General features: G+C 49.6%; 1 protein-coding gene across 1 annotated transcript in view; it reads left to right on the forward strand.

Moving 5' to 3' along the window:
* The window catches only part of nav3 (neuron navigator 3), a 160,435-nt gene that overhangs the window by 91,609 nt on the left and 47,528 nt on the right, over positions 1–21,298 (forward strand). The window contains exons 8-11 of the mRNA XM_068755448.1: positions 2,125–3,229; positions 8,510–8,625; positions 9,516–9,518; positions 14,966–15,074. Coding sequence (XP_068611549.1) covers positions 2,125–3,229; positions 8,510–8,625; positions 9,516–9,518; positions 14,966–15,074 — 1,333 coding nt within the window. The remainder of the gene's footprint in view (positions 1–2,124; positions 3,230–8,509; positions 8,626–9,515; positions 9,519–14,965; positions 15,075–21,298) is intronic.

Here is a 21,298-nt window from a genome sequence, read left to right on the forward strand (position 1 = left end):
AGCTGGTCTGTTGACTTGTGTGAGGATCTCTAGGTTAAAACTAACCTGCTAACCGGCTAGTTTTACCCTGCAGATCCACCTTGACAGCAGGGACCAGCTACAACAGTCCCATGAAGCGCAGCTTCTAAGCACACATCAGGAAGTGCATAGTCGGTGTCATTAGTCATCTCTAGTTACTTTCTTTAATTATGCAGGAGTTTTAAATAAAGCCGGGAAACACACAGCACAAAATTCACGTTAAATTAATATCTTTAATCAGTGATTGACCTTTTCTGACCTTTACTACATCACAATGTAAAGAGAGATCTTTGCTGAAGCCTGCGTTGTGCTTCGGGGCTGGGCCGGTTCCTCTGGCCTGCGTAGAGCGCCCAGACACGGGGAGGGAGGGACACGGGGAGGGAGGGACACGGGGAGGGAGGGACATGGGGAGGGAGGGACACAGGGAGGGAAGGACACGGGGAGGGAAGGACACGGGGAGGGAAAGACACGGGGAGGGAAGGACACGGGGAGGGAAAGACACGGGGAGGGAAGGACACGGGGAGGGAAAGACACGGGGAGGGAAGGACACGGGGAGGGAAAGACACAGGGAGGGAAGGACACGGGGAGGGAAGGACACGGGGAGGGAAAGACACGGGGAGGGAAGGACACGGGGAGGGAAAGACACGGGGAGGGAAGGACACGGGGAGGGAAAGACACGGGGAGGGAAGGACACGGGGAGGGAGGGACACGGGGAGGGAAAGACACGGGGAGGGAAGGACACGGGAAGGGAGGGACACGGGGAGGGAAGGACACGGGGAGGGAAAGACATGGGGAGGGAAAGACACGGGGAGGGAAAGACACGGGGAGGGAAAGACACGGGGAGGGAAGGACACGGGGAGGGAAAGACACGGGGAGGGAAGGACACGGGGAGGGAAGGACACGGGGAGGGAAAGACACGGGGAGGGAAGGACACGGGGAGGGAAAGACACGGGGAGGGAAGGACACGGGGAGGGAAAGACACGGGGAGGGAAGGACACGGGGAGGGAAAGACACGGGGAGGGAAGGACACGGGGAGGGAAGGACACGGGGAGGGAAAGACACGGGGAGGGAAGGACACGGGGAGGGAGGGACACGGGGAGGGAAGGACACGGGGAGGGAAAGACACGGGAGGGAAGGACACGGGGAGGGAGGGACACGGGAAGGGAGCGACACGGGGAGGGAAGGACACGGGGAGGGAAAGACATGGGGAGGGAAAGACACGGGGAGGGAAAGACACAGGGAGGGAAGGACACGGGGAGGGAAAGACACAGGGAGGGAAGGACACGGGGAGGGAGGGACACGGGAAGGGAGGGACACGGGAAGGGAAGGACACGGGGAGGGAAAGACACAGGGAGGGAAGGACACGGGGAGGGAGGGACACGGGAAGGGAGCGACACGGGGAGGGAAGGACACGGGGAGGGAGGGACACAGGGAGGGAAAGACACGGGGAGGGAGGGACACGGGGAGGGAAGGACACGGGAGGGAAAGACACAGGGAGGGAAAGACATGGGGAGGGAAAGACATGGGGAGGGAAGGACACGGGGAGGGAGGGACACGGGGAGGGAGGGACACGGGGAGGGAAGGCGGTGCTGATGTCTGGAGAAGCAAGCAGGTGACGTGGGGGGGTGACGGTCGCCGCTCACCAGCAAGCCCAGCAGAGACGTTTATTTGACGTTTCTGTGGTTCAAGCTCAGCATTCAGGCCGCGAATGAGGTTAAAGGTCAGTGAATGGTGAACATCTAAAGACCACGAGGAGACGCAGAAAGGCGTGGCTGACCTGAACGCTGTGAGAACGTTTATTCACCCACAAAGTCGATCAACCGAAACTTTCATCACGTTTCAATGGCTCAATGTGGAGCTGCTGTAGGATACCCTCTCCCTACGGACGGTGAGGGCGTGGCACCGGCACCACCTGCTGGTCAAAGTCAGTCTCTGCGACCGGAGCACCGGTTCCCGGTAACGGTGGTGCATATTACCGTTAAACCGAGCACAGATAGCAATGGCGCCGGCGGCGTGATCGTAACAAAGGGGGGGTGCTCTCGCACACCAACCATTGCCGTTCTTCTTCTTCCTGCCCGTCTCCATCTTGTTCCTCTTCTGTTTCAGAAGCCGTGAGGGGAACGCCTCCACTCGCTGGGGTGAATGGGAGTGGTACTGTTGGGATGGTGCCCACCAGCCTCGGCGGGCAGCAGCCGGCCTCTGCTATCCCCTCGCCCTCCACCGGCAAGTCTTGGCGTAGCAAGTCCATGAACCTCAAGCACAGTGCCACTTCGTCGATGCTATCAAGCCCCACCCACTCGCCTTCCCCCTCCCAATCACCTCAGGCCTCAGAGGGACTTCTGTCACATGCAAGCGATGGATCAAAAGTCGGGTCGGTCGGTGCCGGTGGACCCCAGAGGTCCATGTTGGAAAAGTTCCGCCTGATTAACCCCAGATCGGCTTCGAGAGCATCGCCGTCTGTGGCAGAGATGGCTCTGCAGGAGGAGGATGACCTGTTGGAGTACGGTGAGGATATGTCGACGCCCACGGGGTCGGCGAGCATTAGCTTGAGTAGCAGCGCTACGAGCAAGCAAATATCTACCAAAACCCCCACATCATCTGTTACCGCTTCAAGCAAGACGCCCTCTTCATTTTCAAAAGCGTCCCCCAATGGCAGCAGATCCTTGTCAAAAGACAAGGAGGACAGAAGTAAGTGTGGGAAATCTTCAAAGGACAGCTCTCCCCCCAAAGAGGAGCGCGAGTCGTTTGCTGATCCCACCAAGAAGACCTCCAAAATTGCCAGCCTCATCCCCAAGGGAGGGAAGCCATCATCTGGAAAGAAAGATGGCAGCTGCTCTGCCTCCAGCACCATCCCCAAGCCAGGACTGAAAGCTCCGTCCAGCACAATGTCAAAACCTCAGAGCCAAAGCCAGGCCTCCTTAAGCAGCAGCGGCAACATGCGCAGTGGAGACGGTGACCGGAGCAAGCTGATGAAAGGTGGGCAGGGCGGCAGCTTCTACATGCAGCGCTCCATCGGGGGCCCAGAGGGCAAAAGGACCAGCATGACCTCCTCCACCAGCACCTCAGCCATATCTGGGTCCAGTGGGATGCTGGGAGGAGGAGGAGGAGGAGGAGGAGGAGGAGTGCTCGGAGGCAACGGCGTAGTTCAGCTTCCTCAGCAGCAGCAGCACAACCACCCGAATACCGCCACCGTAGCCCCCTTCATGTACCGGTAAGATGTGTTTATAGGATAGTGTGTGGTTAGGAGTGTTTCCTGCGTGTGGTTAGGAGTGTTTCCTGCGTGTGGTTAGGAGTGTTTCCTGTGTGGTTAGGAGTGTTTCCTGCGTGTGATTAGGAGTGTTTCCTGTGTGGTTAGGAGTGTTTCCTGCGTGTGATTAGGAGTGTTTCCTGCGTGTGGTTAGGAGTGTTTCCTGTGTGGTTAGGAGTGTTTCCTGCGTGTGATTAGGAGTGTTTCCTGCGTGTGGTTAGGAGTGTTTCCTGTGTGGTTAGGAGTGTTTCCTGCGTGTGATTAGGAGTGTTTCCTGCGTGTGGTTAGGAGTGTTTCCTGTGTGATTAGGAGTGTTTCCTGCGTGTGGTTAGGAGTGTTTCCTGTGTGGTTAGGAGTGTTTCCTGCGTGTGATTAGGAGTGTTTCCTGCGTGTGGTTAGGAGTGTTTCCTGCGTGTGGTTAGGAGTGTTTCCTGCGTGTGATTAGGAGTGTTTTCTGCGTGTGGTTAGGAGTGTTTCCTGCATGTGGTTAGGAGTGTTTCCTGCGTGTGGTTAGGAGTGTTTCCTGCGTGTGGTTAGGAGTGTTTCCTGCGTGTGATTAGGAGTGTTTCCTGCGTGTGATTAGGAGTGTTTCCTGCGTGTGGTTAGGAGTGTGTCCTGCGTGTGGTTAGGAGTGTTTCCTGCGTGGTTAGGAGTGTTTCCTGTGTGTGATTAGGAGTGTTTCCTGCGTGTGGTTAGGAGTGTTTCCTGTGTGGTTAGGAGTGTTTCCTGCGTGTGATTGGGAGTGTTTCCTGCGTGTGGTTAGGAGTGTTTCCTGCTTGTGGTTAGGAGTGTTTCCTGCGTGTGGTTAGGAGTGTTTCCTGCGTGTGGTTAGGAGTGTTTCCTGCGTGTGGTTAGGAGTGTTTCCTGCGTGTGGTTAGGAGTGTTTCCTGCGTGTGATTAGGAGTGTTTCCTGCGTGTGATTAGGAGTGTTTCTTGCGTGTGATTAGGAGTGTGTCCTGCGTGTGGTTTGGAGTGTTTCCTGCGTGTGCGTTAGGAGTGTTTCCTGCGTGTGGTTAGGAGTGTTTCCTGCGTGTGGTTAGGAGTGTTTCCTGCGTGTGATTAGGAGTGTTTCCTGCGTGTGATTAGGAGTGTTTCCTGCGTGTGATTAGGAGTGTTTCCTGCGTGTGATTAGGAGTGTTTCCTGTGTGGTTAGGAGTGTTTCCTGCGTGTGGTTAGGAGTGTTTCCTGCGTGTGGTTAGGAGTGTTTCCTGTGTGGTTAGGAGTGTTTCCTGTGTGTGGTTAGGAGTGTTTCCTGCGTGTGGTTAGGAGTGTTTCCTGCGTGTGGTTAGGAGTGTTTCCTGCGTGTGATTAGGAGTGTTTCCTGCGTGTGGTTAGGAGTGTTTCCTGTGTGGTTAGGAGTGTTTCCTGCGTGTGGTTAGGAGTGTTTCCTGCGTGTGGTTAGGAGTGTTTTCTGCGTGTGGTTAGGAGTGTTTCCTGTGTGGTTAGGAGTGTTTCCTGCGTGTGATTGGGAGTGTTTCCTGCGTGTGGTTAGGAGTGTTTCCTGCGTGTGGTTAGGAGTGTTTCCTGCGTGTGGTTAGGAGTGTTTCCTGTGTGGTTAGGAGTGTTTCCTGCGTGTGGTTAGGAGTGTTTCCTGCGTGTGGTTAGGAGTGTTTCCTGCGTGTGGTTAGGAGTGTTTCCTGCGTGTGATTAGGAGTGTTTCCTGCGTGTGATTAGGAGTGTTTCCTGCGTGTGGTTAGGAGTGTTTTCTGCATGTGGTTAGGAGTGTTTTCTGTGTGGTTAGGAGTGTTTCCTGCGTGTGATTAGGAGTGTTTCCTGCGTGTGGTTAGGAGTGTTTCCTGCGTGTGATTAGGAGTGTTTCTTGCGTGTGATTAGGAGTGTTTCCTGCGTGTGGTTAGGAGTGTTTCCTGCGTGTGATTAGGAGTGTTTCCTGCGTGTGATTAGGAGTGTTTCTTGCGTGTGATTAGGAGTGTTTCCTGCGTGTGATTAGGAGTGTTTCCTGCGTGTGATTAGGAGTGTTTCTTGCGTGTGATTAGGAGTGTGTCCTGCGTGTGGTTCGGAGTGTTTCCTGCGTGTGCGTTAGGAGTGTTTCCTGCGTGTGGTTAGGAGTGTTTCCTGCGTGTGGTTAGGAGTGTTTCCTGCGTGTGATTAGGAGTGTTTCCTGCGTGTGATTAGGAGTGTTTCCTGCGTGTGATTAGGAGTGTTTCCTGCGTGTGATTAGGAGTGTTTCCTGTGTGGTTAGGAGTGTTTCCTGCGTGTGGTTAGGAGTGTTTCCTGCGTGTGGTTAGGAGTGTTTCCTGTGTGGTTAGGAGTGTTTCCTGTGTGTGGTTAGGAGTGTTTCCTGCGTGTGGTTAGGAGTGTTTCCTGCGTGTGGTTAGGAGTGTTTCCTGCGTGTGATTAGGAGTGTTTCCTGCGTGTGGTTAGGAGTGTTTCCTGTGTGGTTAGGAGTGTTTCCTGCATGTGGTTAGGAGTGTTTCCTGCGTGGTTAGGAGTGTTTCCTGCGTGTGGTTAGGAGTGTTTTCTGCGTGTGGTTAGGAGTGTTTCCTGTGTGGTTAGGAGTGTTTCCTGCGTGTGATTAGGAGTGTTTCCTGCGTGTGGTTAGGAGTGTTTCCTGCGTGTGGTTAGGAGTGTTTCCTGCGTGTGGTTAGGAGTGTTTCCTGTGTGGTTAGGAGTGTTTCCTGTGTGGTTAGGAGTGTTTCCTGCGTGTGGTTAGGAATGTTTCCTGCGTGTGGTTAGGAGTGTTTCCTGCGTGTGATTAGGAGTGTTTCCTGCGTGTGATTAGGAGTGTTTCCTGCGTGTGGTTAGGAGTGTTTTCTGCATGTGGTTAGGAGTGTTTCCTGTGTGGTTAGGAGTGTTTCCTGCGTGTGATTAGGAGTGTTTCCTGCGTGTGGTTAGGAGTGTTTCCTGCGTGTGATTAGGAGTGTTTCTTGCGTGTGATTAGGAGTGTTTCCTGCATGTGGTTAGGAGTGTTTCCTGCGTGGTTAGGAGTGTTTCCTGCGTGTGGTTAGGAGTGTTTTCTGCGTGTGGTTAGAAGTGTTTCCTGTGTGGTTAGGAGTGTTTCCTGCGTGTGATTAGGAGTGTTTCCTGCGTGTGGTTAGGAGTGTTTCCTGCGTGTGGTTAGGAGTGTTTCCTGCGTGTGGTTAGGAGTGTTTCCTGTGTGGTTAGGAGTGTTTCCTGTGTGTGGTTAGGAGTGTTTCCTGCGTGTGGTTAGGAGTGTTTCCTGCGTGTGGTTAGGAGTGTTTCCTGCGTGTGATTAGGAGTGTTTCCTGCGTGTGATTAGGAGTGTTTCCTGCGTGTGGTTAGGAGTGTTTTCTGCATGTGGTTAGGAGTGTTTCCTGTGTGGTTAGGAGTGTTTCCTGCGTGTGATTAGGAGTGTTTCCTGCGTGTGGTTAGGAGTGTTTCCTGCGTGTGATTAGGAGTGTTTCTTGCGTGTGATTAGGAGTGTTTCCTGCGTGTGGTTAGGAGTGTTTCCTGCGTGTGGTTAGGAGTGTTTCCTGTGTGGTTAGGAGTGTTTCCTGTGTGTGGTTAGGAGTGTTTCCTGCGTGTGGTTAGGAGTGTTTCCTGCGTGTGGTTAGGAGTGTTTCCTGCGTGTGATTAGGAGTGTTTCCTGCGTGTGATTAGGAGTGTTTCCTGCGTGTGGTTAGGAGTGTTTTCTGCATGTGGTTAGGAGTGTTTTCTGTGTGGTTAGGAGTGTTTCCTGCGTGTGATTAGGAGTGTTTCCTGCGTGTGGTTAGGAGTGTTTCCTGCGTGTGATTAGGAGTGTTTCTTGCGTGTGATTAGGAGTGTTTCCTGCGTGTGGTTAGGAGTGTTTCCTGCGTGTGATTAGGAGTGTTTCCTGCGTGTGATTAGGAGTGTTTCCTGCGTGTGATTAGGAGTGTTTCTTGCGTGTGATTAGGAGTGTTTCCTGCGTGTGATTAGGAGTGTTTCCTGCGTGTGATTAGGAGTGTTTCTTGCGTGTGATTAGGAGTGTTTCCTGCGTGTGATTAGGAGTGTTTCCTGCGTGTGATTAGGAGTGTTTCTTGCGTGTGATTAGGAGTGTTTCCTGCGTGTGATTAGGAGTGTTTCTTGCGTGTGATTAGGAGTGTTTCCTGCGTGTGGTTAGGAGTGTTTCCTGCGTGTGGTTAGGAGTGTTTCCTGGGTGTGGTTAGGAGTGTTTCCTGCGTGTGGTTAGGAGTGTTTCCTGCGTGTGGTTAGGAGTGTTTCCTGGGTGTGATTAGGAGTGTTTCCTGCGTGTGATTAGGAGTGTTTCCTGTGTGGTTAGGAGTGTTTCCTGCGTGTGATTAGGAGTGTTTCCTGCGTGTGGTTAGGAGTGTTTCCTGTGTGTGGTTAGGAGTGTTTCCTGTGTGATTAGGAGTGTTTCCTGTGTGATTAGGAGTGTTTCCTGCGTGTGATTAGGAGTGTTTCCTGCGTGTGGTTAGGAGTGTTTCCTGTGTGGTTAGGAGTGTTTCCTGCGTGTGGTTAGGAGTGTTTCCTGCGTGTGGTTAGGAGTGTTTCCTGCGTGTGATTAGGAGTGTTTCCTGCGTGTGGTTAGGAGTGTTTCCTGCGTGTGGTTAGGAGTGTTTCCTGTGTGGTTAGGAGTGTTTCCTGCGTGTGGTTAGGAGTGTTTCCTGTGTGTGGTTAGGAGTGTTTCCTGTGTGGTTAGGAGTGTTTCCTGCGTGTGATTAGGAGTGTTTCCTGCGTGTGGTTAGGAGTGTTTCCTGTGTGGTTAGGAGTGTTTCCTGCGTGTGTCTGTCTGCTTCTCACACGCCTGGGCTTGTTTCGTCTTGACTCGTATCTCACCGACTGCATTGGACTCAATCCGTGGAGGAGGAGAAGCAGATGCACGCACACACACACACATACTAAATGTTCACACACACTCTGAAGTACAGTCACACCTTGACATACGAGTATAATTCGTATCTCAAGTAAATGTTTGCCACATAAAATAACGATTGAATCCGTTCCGGTCGTCTAAACACTCAAATCAACGCTGATAACACTGGAAAAAACTTTTTAAGTGCAATAAAGATACACAACAATGATATAATATTATTACTGTAATATAAAATGTGGTTCTATTATGAGTTTTATCTTTGAGGCAGACGATAGCGCTAACAGCCGTGCGATGGGGGGGGGGTACTCTTACAGGTACTCTTACATAAACGCATACATAACAGGTCTGCCTCTGTGTTCTGAGGATTGTGATTCTACACATCGTCGACGTACTCCGCTCCTACTGGCGTGTCCAATCACTTACGGACACGTCTTCTCACGGCCATCCTCTTTATTTCTTTTTGACTCCAGGACATTTTCAGAGAACGACTGCACCACGGTGGCCCCAGTCGACCCCTGCCTGAGCCCCAGCAAGGGAGAGCTGGTGTACAGCAAGACAGCCAAGCAGTGCCTGGAGGAGATCTCAGGTGTGCTGCGTCACCACACACACTTCTGTTCACTGTGTGGATGTGCACGTGGCTTTAGCACGGCTCTCTGGTGATCTTTGTCACGGAGGAATTTAACCTTCCTCTGCTTCTAAACGTCGGTCATAAAAGTCGCCTTATGTGTACATAAGATAAAAACAGCAAATCAATACAGACAATAAAATAGGAACATGAAAATAAATTAGATAAAATATAAAAAATCTAAAATGAAACATGTTCTGTATTTAAATATTCAATTCTCTATAAGGTGTAGTCTTATGGTCTGTCTCTTGACATCTGCGACGGTTTGTTTCATGACTCAGCAGTTTTTACCTCTACCTTAACCCGACACATTATCAGAATGAGGAGTTGTCAGCCTGAGCAAAGTGTATTCTTTTCATATCCAAACACCTGGCCGCGCAGAGAGCCGGGTCCAGGTGCAGCTGAAGGTTTCCAGGGAGCCTGAAAGGACTCAGGTCACAACTGGGATGAGCGAAGTCCGTAAAACCACCCCGAGGCGTGCCCAGGCCACCCTGTCCTGGGCCTTCCCCGTGGTCTCCTACCGGTGGGACGTGCCCTGAACACCCCCCCCCCCCCCCCCAGGGGCCGAGCTTCTCACGCTGAGCAACCTTTGACCAGTTTACAGGAGGCTTTAGCAGAGAGTTAGCTTAACACTCGGCTTGATGTTCTTCAACGGGGATCTACTGGAAACCAGCGGATCCCTCTGCTGCCGATTGCAAACCTTGGATTTGGCGATTTGGGATGGAAGCCGTCAGGTCCAAAGCGCATGCTGAGCCCGGCGTGCACAAACAACAGCTTGTGTTTCCAGGTTTGGTTTGTCAGGTCAGCCGAGGCATTCCTGACATTTCGCTCTGGTCGCGGCTTTAATCCAGCCGGTCATTTGAAGGCTAAGTTTGGACGGCAGCGTTGGCCGGTCCTTTGTCGTCACGCGTTTTATTGTCGTTCCACATCCTCCTTTTCCAGACGCTTTCTTCACAGGGCAGCAGAGAAGCGTCTCTGAGGGAAATAGAAGTTCATGCACACGGCAGAGACCTCAGAAACATTTCATGAGCACCTCCAAACATCAACAGTCTTCATTCTCGTGTCCATTTCACCTTTACCCTGTTGAGAATGAGATCCCACTCAGTCATAGAATCATTGTAATTATTTGTGACGAGGCAGACTAACACATAATTACTATAGCATTGCTTCTGTGTGGAGGACAGCTGTGACCGATGGCCACAGGGCTGATCGTGCTTTATTGATCGGTAGTCTCATTGTTTATCCATGATAAACCGATAAACCCTCCTCGGCTCCTCCAGGTAGCCGGTGTGCCGCAGCAGAGGCTGCAAAGCTTACAGGTTCACTGGCTAACCGGCTCACCGTCACTGGGGGGGGGGGGGAGGCAGAGGGGTGAAAGGCACAGGCTGGAAGCTTGAGGGAAGAGAGAGAGAGAGAACGAGGGGCATTAAGAGTAAGGGAGTGTGATAAACACAGGAGGAGGGGAGAGCGAGAGAGAGAGAGAGAGAGAGAGAGAGAGAGAGTGCTGGGATGAACCAGCAGACCGATCACCGTTCATCCTCCGCTGTGAGGAGAGAGAGACAGTCAGAGGGGCGGCCGAGAGCTGCTCATTAAAGAGATAGTAGTGGATGAAACGGGGGGGGGGGGGCAGATGAAGAGAGTGTGAAGGAACGGAGAAGTGTCTCGCTGGTCCACGCCCATGACTGGTGGAGGAAGAGAAAAGAGCCAAGAAGACAGATCGGAGGCACGAGGACAGGAGGACAGGAGGACAGGAGGACACGAGGACAGGAGGACAGGTGGAGCGCTGCTTATGTCTTTCTTCGTCTGCCCATGGGCTGGATCAAGGATGGACGTGGACACCACCTTTATGCCTAAGGGGGAGCTTGTCTCTCCTCTGCGTGGACCTCGGCCGGGAGGACTGGGGCGGGGGGACGTGTCTCTCTACCTCCGTCGTCCTCCAGTCCTTCTGCCTCAGCAGTGACAGCAGAGTCCAGTTTCACTCCGGGAGCCGCCACAGGCAAGAAGGTAAGAACGAGGAAGACCCGGAGCGGTCGGCGAGGAGATGAAGAGAGGAGCCGAGTTCTCGGTGTACCAAGGGGGGAGCCCAGCCCGACGGCCCCCTCAGCCTCCTCCTGACAACCTCAACCTGCGGCTCAAGCAGCGGTCACTGACCAACCTCGCTCTGCTCAGTGATGGCGAGCAGAGCGTTTACTTTGAGCTCAGTGAGTTCCCGTCCCGCCCGTCACTCGCCCGGAACTCTTTGGCGTCCTCGTCCTCCACCCAGCGGGCAGGAGGGAGCCTGCAGGGCAGCCCCAGGAAGGGGGCCTGCCCAAGGGGTGGGGGCATGCCAGGAACCCGAGCTCGGTCGCTGTCGCTCTCCCTCACCAAGGCGCTATCTCAATCAGAACACTCCCTCGTCCCATTGCCATGGCGATGCATTGGCACAAGCGGGCGGCCACAGCAGGCGTCACACAGCGCCCACGCACGGACGTCCATGGAGGGGGGGCGGAAGGAGCAGGCAGGAGGCCAGAAGGACAGCGGCTACTGGGCAGAGGAGGAGGTTTCAGGCGGAGGTCCTCGTGAAGGAGCGGCTCAGCTGGACCAGGAAGTGATCCTCACCATGCTGGGCGACCTGGAGCAGGCGCTGCACAGGCAGCCCCGCCCACGTAAGTCAGCCAGCCACGGAAAGGGCATGACGAGAATAGAAACGCGTTCTGGATGAGATGAAGCAGCGCAAACTCCTTTTGTGCTCTCATTTCCTCCGGTCGCGGTGAAGAAGCCCAATTTAAGGGTTTAGGGTTAGGAACAGACGACCTCTGAGCACGGTGCTGCGTCCTCTCAGGTTCACCGCGGGGACAGACAGGAAGATGCTTTGAGCCGTCGCCACTGCCACAGGACGAAGCTCTCTGTTAAAGGAGCAGGCACGGGGGGGGGGCTCAAATAAACCTGCTCTTGTGTCGCGGTGACTGCCGAGGGGACGGTTGTGAGTCCGCGGCTGCAGCAGACGATGCCGAGCGCAGCAACAGGTAGAATTCCTTGAAGCGGTTTGAGGCAGGATGCTGAAATAAGACCAACAAACCACCCCCAGCGCCATGACTCACAGCCAGCACGATCAATACCTTGTGTGTGTGTGTGTGTGGGAGAGCAGCGTCGGTTTGATTCCCAATGAGCGAGTGAATTCCTTCATAGCGCTCTGGATTGGGTTGCTCTCCGGTGCAGGTGAGACCTCAGTTCCTTTAGTGCAGCCAATTGCTCTCGCTCTGACACAAAAAGCAGAAATGCACACGCACACACACACCTACACACCTACACACACACACACACACACACACCCACACACGCACACACCTACACACCTACACACCTACACACACACGCACACACACACACACACACACACTTCTGAATGTTGCATCAAGGGTCTATTCGTGATGGAGACCAGTCCAGCCATGAAATGTCCTCATTACTAAATATTCCACAATCACCTGTTAGCAGTTCTGTTAGCGGTTCTGTTAATGGTTCTGTTAGCAGTTCTGTTAGTGGTTCTGTTAGCGGTTCTGTTAGCAGTTCTGTTAGCGGTTCTGTTAGCAGTTCTGTTAGCGGTTCTGTTAGCGGTTCTGTTAGCGGTTCTGTTAGCGGTTCTGTTAGTGGTTCTGTTAATGGTTCTGTTAGCAGTTCTGTAGTGGTTCTGTTAGCGGTTCTGTTAATGGTTCTGTTAGCAGTTCTGTTAGTGGTTCTGTTAGCGGTTCTGTTAGCAGTTCTGTTAGCGGTTCTGTTAGCAGTTCTGTTAGCGGTTCTGTTAGCGGTTCTGTTAGTGGTTCTGTTAGCGGTTCTGTTAGCGGTTCTGTTAGCAGTTCTGTTAGCAGTTCTGTTAGCGGTTCTGTTAGCAGTTCTGTTAGCGGTTCTGTTAGCGGTTCTGTTAGCGGTTCTGTTAGCGGTTCTGTTAGCGGTTCTGTTAGCAGTTCTGTTAGCGGTTCTGTTAGTGGTTCTGTTAGCAGTTCTGTTAGCGGTTCTGTTAGCGGTTCTGTTAGCAGTTCTGTTAGTGGTTCTGTTAGCGGTTCTGTTAGCAGTTCTGTTAGTGGTTCTGTTAGTGGTTCTGTTAGCGGTTCTGTTAGTGGTTCTGTTAGCAGTTCTGTTAGCGGTTCTGTTAGCAGTTCTGTTAGCGGTTCTGTTAGCGGTTCTGTTAATGGTTCTGTTAATGGTTCTGTTAGTGGTTCTGTTAGCGGTTCTGTTAGCAGTTCTGTTAGCGGTTCTGTTAGTGGTTCTGTTAGCAGTTCTGTTAGCGGTTCTGTTAGCGGTTCTGTTAGCGGTTCTGTTAGCGGTTCTGTTAGTGGTTCTGTTAGCGGTTCTGTTAATGGTTCTGTTAATGGTTCTGTTAGTGGTTCTGTTAGCGGTTCTGTTAATGGTTCTGTTAATGGTTCTGTTAGTGGTTCTGTTAGTGGTTCTGTTAGCGGTTCTGTTAATGGTTCTGTTAATGGTTCTGTTAGTGGTTCTGTTAATGGTTCTGTTAGCGGTTCTGTTAGCGGTTCTGTTAGTGGTTCTGTTAGTGGTTCTGTTAGCGGTTCTGTTAATGGTTCTGTTAATGGTTCTGTTAGTGGTTCTGTTAGTGGTTCTGTTAGCGGTTCTGTAGCGGTTCTGTAGCGGTTCTGTTAGCGGTTCTGTTAGCGGTTCTGTTAGCGGTTCTGTTAATGGTTCTGTTAGCGGTTTTGTTAGTGGTTCTGTTAGTGGTTCTGTTAATGGTTCTGTTAGCGGTTGTGTTAGCAGTTCTGTTAGGGGTTCTGTTAGCGGTTCTGTTAGTGGTTCTGTTAGTGGTTCTGTTAGTGGTTCTGTTAATGGTTCTGTTAGTGGTTCTGTTAGCGGTTCTGTTAGCGGTTCTGTAGCGGTTCTGTTAGTGGTTCTGTTAGCGGTTCTGTAGTGGTTCTGTTAGCGGTTCTGTAACAAAGTGAAGCGATTGGGAATGACAGCAGCTCAGCAAGTCCGTCTGGCGATCCGATGGACCCGTCTGGGTTGGGCGGTTCTGACTGCATCTGACCTCAACCCGATAGAAGAGCTCTGGGACGTCTGACCTCACGACCCCTGTTACCGCTGGGGAGCCGACAAAGACAATCAAACCTGCACCCGTGTGTGTGAGGGGATGAATACTTTCACTGACTTGTGTTTTATTGTATATAGTGTGTATTCTGTATGGTATTGGTGTGTAGTGTAGAAAAGGCCGGCCAGGGACGGGAGCTGAGAATTAGCATTTGCTCTAAACTCTGTCAAACAAATAAATAAATAGCATGTATATTCATGATACAGAAAAACCTGCTCAATTTAAACAAGTTAAATCATAAGTTAGTCCCTTTCCTTTTGGGTCTTGGGGTTCGTGCTATCTCACCACCGAATTTCATCTGGATCGGATCCAGAATGAGGTCAGGGAAAAATATAAAAACATTTAACGTTGACGATTGTATTTAAGGATTCAAAAATCAGTTAAAAAATACTGATTCACTTTTACCGTCATGGTTGGTGTATAAAGATACCAGGAACATTTTAGAACCTTTTGGTGCTGATCCAGATCACCGTGTGGACGGTCTAGATCCAGTGAGGGGAGGAATGAGCTGCTTGGCGGAGGTCTGTGCCCTCTGCGTGGCGTTTCTCGCCGAGTTTTCAAACTGACCACTGATCAGTCTGACGCTGAGCTGCGCCGCCGGAGTCCCTGGAGGTCTGAACGCTTCTCCCGTCGACGCCCACTCGCTCCAGGCTGAGCTAGCACTGAGCTAGCACTGAGCTAGCACTGAGCTAGCACACGCCACTGTGAGATCTGCTTTTCCTCATCTGCAGCATGCAGAGCAAACTGAAACTGCAGGATCTGATCTCTCATGCTACCGCTAATGACCCACTCTGTGGCGCCGGCCTGCAGCTACAGGCTAGCGCTAGCCCGATGAACAGACACAGGAAGTGTTTACTGATCCGCTCTGTCTGTAGGATGCTGCAGGGCTGAGGAGGGAAATGTTAGCTCTTACAGGCGCAGCCTGCAGTGTCCCGAACACTGGGAGAGCGCACGGCGTCATGACACGACATTTCTGCAGCAGCCTGAAGGGAAAATGTCAGCAGTGCCTGAAATAATGTTTGGTGCGGCCTGACGGGGAGAGGGATCGGCCATCATTCTGCTTCCCTGCAGAGTCACTCTGTGGCATTCACCAAAATACTGTCAGATGTTCTCATGACTTCATATAGCATGTGTGTGTGTGTGTGTGTGTGTGTGTGTGTGTGTGTGTGTGTGTGCGTGTGTGTGCGCGCGCTCTGCACGTCAGTAAATGATGAAAATGTGTGTCTTTAGGAGAGGATCCTGAGACGAGACGCATGAGGACAGTGAAGAACATCGCTGACCTGCGGCAGAACCTGGAAGAGACCATGTCCAGTCTACGGGGGACACAGATCAGCCACAGGTAGGCTCACTAAGGGTGCTGCCCAATACCCATTTAGAATAGTCGCGAGGCGTTGGCTTTGTGAGGACAGGATGGGATGTGTCCTTCACGGTCTCTCTGATTGTACCTTCGTAGACCGAATGTCTGAAAAGCTTCGGGCTTATAGGGGGGGGATCAGAGTCCGAAGCAGGTCGGGATCAAGAGGCCGATCTTCTGCAGAAGAGTTTCTGCTTCTTTGGTGTGTGTGCTGAATGTCAGATCCCGTCTCACGGATTCAGTCCGTTGACCCTTCAGAGGCCCACCGAGCCCCCCCGTAACTAACTCTGAATGCTGCCGCCAGTCTTGGATTGTTGGATTGACTGAAAGCCACTGGAGTATTAACTGTGGCAGTCGTGCTAAAATTCAGACTCGCAACCCGACCGTAAAGCGCCCCGTGTCCCACTGCTTTGCGTCCTGCATGTCCTGGTGGTTTGTGTTGCGTATAGCCAATGGGCGTCTTCAGACATCGATGCAGACGGCTTCACTTTGATGAATGCGTGTCATCTCGTCCACTTTCTGTCTGACCTGGGAAACACATTTCAGTCCATCCCCTGAAGGTGGGGCTCCGCCCCAGCCAATCTAAACCCCTGTTGATCAGCGTCATGTGACGTCACTAATGACACGTTCATGTAAATTAGTTATAGTAATACAAAAATAAATGTCATGTCTTCCTATTGTAGTGTCGGCATGTAATCTCATCAGGGACCTGCACCCTGTCTATGCTATTAATCTGCTGCAGTGCATGTAATCTCATCAGGGACCTGCACCCTGTCTATGCTATTAATCTGCTGCAGTGCATGTAATCTCATCAGGGACCTGCACCCTGTCTATGCTACTAATCTGCTGCAGTGCATGCAATCTCATCAGGGACCTGCACCCTGTCTATGCTACTAATCTGCTGCAGTGCATGTAATCTCATCAGGGACCTGCACCCTGTCTATGCTATTAATCTGCTGCAGTGCATGTAATCTCATCAGGGACCTGCACCCTGTCTATGCTACTAATCTGGTGCAGTGCGTGTAATCTCATCAGGGACCTGCACCCTGTCTATGCTATTAATCTGCTGCAGTGCATGTAATCTCATCAGGGACCTGCACCCTGTCTATGCTATTAATCTGCTGCAGTGCATGTAATCTCATCAGGGACCTGCACCCTGTCTATTCTACTAATCTGCTGCAGTGCATGTAATCTCATCAGGGACCTGCACCCTGTCTATGCTTTTAATCTGCTGCAGTGCATGTAATCTCATCAGGGACCTGCACCCTGTCTATTCTACTAATCTGCTGCAGTGCATGTAATCTCATCAGGGACCTGCACCCTGTCTATGCTATTAATCTGGTGCAGTGCATGTAATCTCATCAGGGACCTGCACCCTGTCTATGCTACTAATCTGCTGCAGTGCATGTAATCTCATCAGGGACCTGCACCCTGTCTATGCTATTAATCTGCTGCAGTGCATGTAATCTCATCAGGGACCTGCACCCTGTCTATGCTATTAATCTGCTGCAGTGCATGGGAGTCTCAATCTGAGACCTACAGGAGTTCAACATGACATTTTTATGGAATAACAGACATAAAAAAGTGGGAAAACAATACAACTTCCTTTTGTGATCACTTTTTCTAGCTCTTCATGCTTCGTTCTTGACTAACATAATCTCTGATTTTACGACCTCTGACTGACCTTCTACAGTTTGTCGCTCTGATCCAACAGGGAGCTTCTCCTTATTATCACGCAGGCATGCTAACTGGTTACGCGGCCCCGTGCATGGGGCGACGGTGGCGCAGGTGGTTGAGTGGGCCATCCTATGACCGAGAGGCTGGCGGTTAGATTCCCGGCTCCGGCACATGTGTACACTGTCGTTGTGTCCTTGGGCAAGAGCGAGTGAATGTCGGTGGAGGTCAGGAGGGCCGATGGCGCAAATTGGCAGCCTCGCTCTTGTCAGTCTGCCCCGGGGCAGCTGTGGCTACAATAGTAGCTTCACCACCACCAAGTATGGAGTGAATGAATAATGTACAATGTAAAGCGTCTTTGAGTGTCTAGAAAAGCGCTATATAAAATCAAGCATTATTATTATTATTATTATTACTATTACTATTACTATTATTATTATTATTATTACTATTACTATTATTATTATTATTATTATTATTATTATTATTATTACTATTACTATTACTATTATTATTATTATTATTATTATTATTATTACTATTATTATTATTATTATTATTATTATTATTATTATTATTATTATTATTATTATTACTATTATTATTACTATTATTATTATTAGTCTTAGTATTATTATTATTATTATTATGATTATTATTACTATGATTATTATTACTATTATTATTATTATTACTATTATTATTACTATTATTATTATTACTATTATTATTAATACTATTATTATTATGATTATTATTACTATTATTATTATACTTATTATACTATTATTATTATGATTATTATTACTATTATTATTATTACTATTATTATTATACTTATTATACTATTATTATTATGATTATTATTACTATGATTATTATGATTATTATTACTATTATTATTAATAATACTATTATTATTATTATTATTATTATTATCATTATTATTACTATTATTATTAATACTATTATTATTAATACTATTATTATTATGATTATTATTACTATTATTACTATTACTATTATACTATTATTATTATCATTATTATTACTATGATTATTATTACTATTATTATTATTACTATTATTATTAATACTATTATTATTATGATTATTATTACTATTATTATTAATAATACTATTATTATTATTATTATTATTATTATTATCATTATTATTACTATTATTATTAATACTATTATTATTAATACTATTATTATTATGATTATTATTACTATTATTACTATTACCATGCTGCCTGGATGTAATGAAAGACATCACTTCCTCACCACCTGGCTCATGTGTGATGGCATTCTGGAATTGACGGCCAGCCAGCACCCATCTGTGATGCGCTGCAGTGTCGGGCCTGAGTTCAGAGGAAGACGAAGTGTTAACCGTTGGCTCGTGTGTGTCCCCCCCCCCCCCCCCCCCCCTCGACCCGGCTCGTCCCTCGTCTTCTCCCTCGGTCTATTATTCTGTGTGTTTTGCTCCATTTGCAGAGGAAGATGGTGGCCCAGCTGCCGACAGCCAAGACAGATGGTAGTCTGTGGGCATGCATGTGAAGCATTTGTTCCCCCCCCCCCCCCCCCCCCCTCAAAGGACTGAGTCCGGTGCAATCAATGCAGCGTCATTGTCCTCTTACCACTTTCATTCCAATGGGAATCATTCATTTGGTTTTAAAGTCTCACTTACACCAGAGACACAGGAACAGTCGGTATAACATGCATCAGTACACCTCCATATTATCATCATTACAGTGTGTATATATATATATATATATATAGCAGGAAAACCCTGATCTCAGGTCGCAGCACTCCTAATGAAATACTGTTCACCATTAGCTTGCATGGAAATCAATATGAATATGCGTTCCACTTGTGTCCACACCAAAAGGCTGGACAGACTGTCCCGCTTTGTCCCTTGGACAATGACTGGCTGTAATCACCATGAAGCTGTGACCTTAAATTGTCCATCACAGTAATACTGGATCATTATTATTATTCTCGGTGCCACTCTGCAAGAAGAGGAAAGGATGGGAGTCAGCAAATCGATCACAATGTGTTTTTGACTGTACCTGGGAAGGTGGTAAATATCCAAAAGGATAGATGATGAATCAGGAATGTAATTACTATTATGCTCTTATTTGAGATTGTAGTTCAGAAGCATGGGCGTCCCTTGAGTCTCTCTCTCTCTCTCTCTCTCTCTCTCGCTCTCTCTATTTATTAGTGACTCGTAAAGAGCAATGGATATGAAAGCTAAGACCAATCAATAAAATCAACAGCCTCTTCCATTTCTGCAGGCTGGTTGTTTAAACATCCTGCAGAGCTCCATAAACAGAAGTGCAGTCCACTTGCTGCCATGCTGTTATCCTCTGGTAACCATGGTTACTTCTTGTGTTATCAGCAATTACACAGATGGAGTTACGCAATGTTTTGTTTATGGAACACTGAATATTCTCAGGAACACGTCTGCGTATCGCTCGGTTTAACCTCCGTCACTCATTCTGCAGGTTTGCTTACGCTGCTTTTAGACTGACTTGCTGCAGCCGTATTACTGCCCCATGAGATATACTCCCAAATATCTAATACAAGTACTCTGTGGCGGGCTAATATCTGCTCTATCTGCGTCTAAAGACGACAACCTTCCTGCTGCGTCTAAAAACGACGACCGTCCTGCTGCGTCTAAAAACGCCGATCTTCCTGCTGCGTCTAAAAACGACGACCGTCCTGCTGCGTCTAAAAACGCCGATCTTCCTCCTGCGTTTAAAAACGCAGACCGTCCTGCTGCGTCTAAAAACGACGACCTTCCTGCTGCGTCTAAAAACGACGACCGTCCTGCTGCCTCTAAAAACGACGACCTTCCTGCTGCATCTAAAAACGATGACCTTCCTGCTGCCTCTAAAAACGACGACCTTCCTGCTGCACCTAAAAACTACGACCTTCCTGCTGCGTCTAAAAACAACGACCTTCCTGCTGCATCTAAAAACGACAACCTTCCTGCTGCCTCTAAAAACGACGACCTTCCTGCTGCATCTAAAAACGACGGCCTTCCTGCTGCGTCTAAAGACAACGGCCTTCCTGCTGCATTTAAACGACGACCTTCCTTCTGCGTCTAAAAACGACGATCTTCCTGCTGTGTCTAAAGACGATGACCTTTCTGCTGCGTCTAAAAACGACGACCTTCCTTCTGCGTCTAAAAACGACGATCTTCCTGCTGTGTCTAAAGACGATGACCTTCCTGCTGCGTCTAAAAACGACGACCTTCCTGCTGCATCTAAAAACGACGATCTTCCTGCTGTGTCTAAAGACGATGACCTTCCTGCTGCGTCTAAAAACGACGACCTTCCTGCTGCCTCTAAAAACGACGACCTTCCTGCTGCATCTAAAAACGACGACCTTATTGCTGCATCTAAAAACGACGACCTTCCTGCTGCGTCTAAAAACGACGACCTTCCTGCTGCGTCGAAAGACGACGACCGTCCTGCTGCATCTAAACGACGACCTTCCTGCTGCGTCTAAAAACAACGACCTTCCTGCTGCATCTAAAAACGACGATCTTCCTGCTGCGTCTAAAAACGACGACCTTCCTGCTGCGTCTAAAAACGACGACCGTCCTGCTGTGTCTAAAAACGACGACCGTCTTGCTGCGTCTAAAAACGACAACCTTCCTGCTGCGTCTAAAAACGACGACCGCCCTGCTGCGTCTAAAAACAACGACCTTCCTGCTGCGTCTAAAAACAACGACCTTCCTGCTGCGTCTAAAAACAACGACCTTCCTGCTGCGTCTAAAAACGCCGACCGCCCTGCTGCGTCTAAAAACGCCGACCTTCCTCTTGCGTCTAAAAACGCAGACCGTCCTGCTGCGTCTAAAAACGACGACCGTCCTGCTGCGTCTAAAAACGATGACCTTCCTGCTGCCTCTAAAAACGACGGCCTTCCTGCTGCATCTAAAAACGACGACCTTCCTGCTGCCTCTAAAAACGACGGCCTTCCTGCTGCATCTAAAAACGACGACCTTCCTGCTGCATCTAAAGACAACGACCTTCCTGCTGCATCTAAAAACGACGACCTTCCTGCTGCGTCTAAAAACGACGACCTTCCTGCTGCATCTAAAGACAACGGCCTTCCTGCTGCATCTAAAAACGACGGCCTTCCTGCTGCATCTAAAAACGACGACCTTCCTGCTGCGTCTAAAAACGACGACCTTCCTGCTGCGTCTAAAAACGACGACCTTCCTGCTGCATCTAAACGCTGACCTTCCTGCTGCATCTAAAAACGCCGACCTTCCTGCTGCGTCTAAAAACGATGATCTTCCTGCTGCGTCTAAAAACGACGACCTTCCTGCTGCGTCTAAAAACGACGACCTTCCTGCTGCGTCTAAAAACGACGACCGTCCTGCTGCGTCTAAAAACGACGACCGCCCTGCTGCATCTAAAAACTACGATCTTCCTGCTGCGTCTAAAAACGCCGACCTTCCTGCTGCGTCTAAAAACGACGACCTTCCTGCTGCGTCTAAAAACGACGACCTTCCTGCTG

Source organism: Brachionichthys hirsutus, chromosome 22 (genome assembly GCF_040956055.1).
Source record: "Brachionichthys hirsutus isolate HB-005 chromosome 22, CSIRO-AGI_Bhir_v1, whole genome shotgun sequence".
In the NCBI taxonomy this organism is placed as follows: Eukaryota; Metazoa; Chordata; class Actinopteri; order Lophiiformes; family Brachionichthyidae; genus Brachionichthys; species Brachionichthys hirsutus.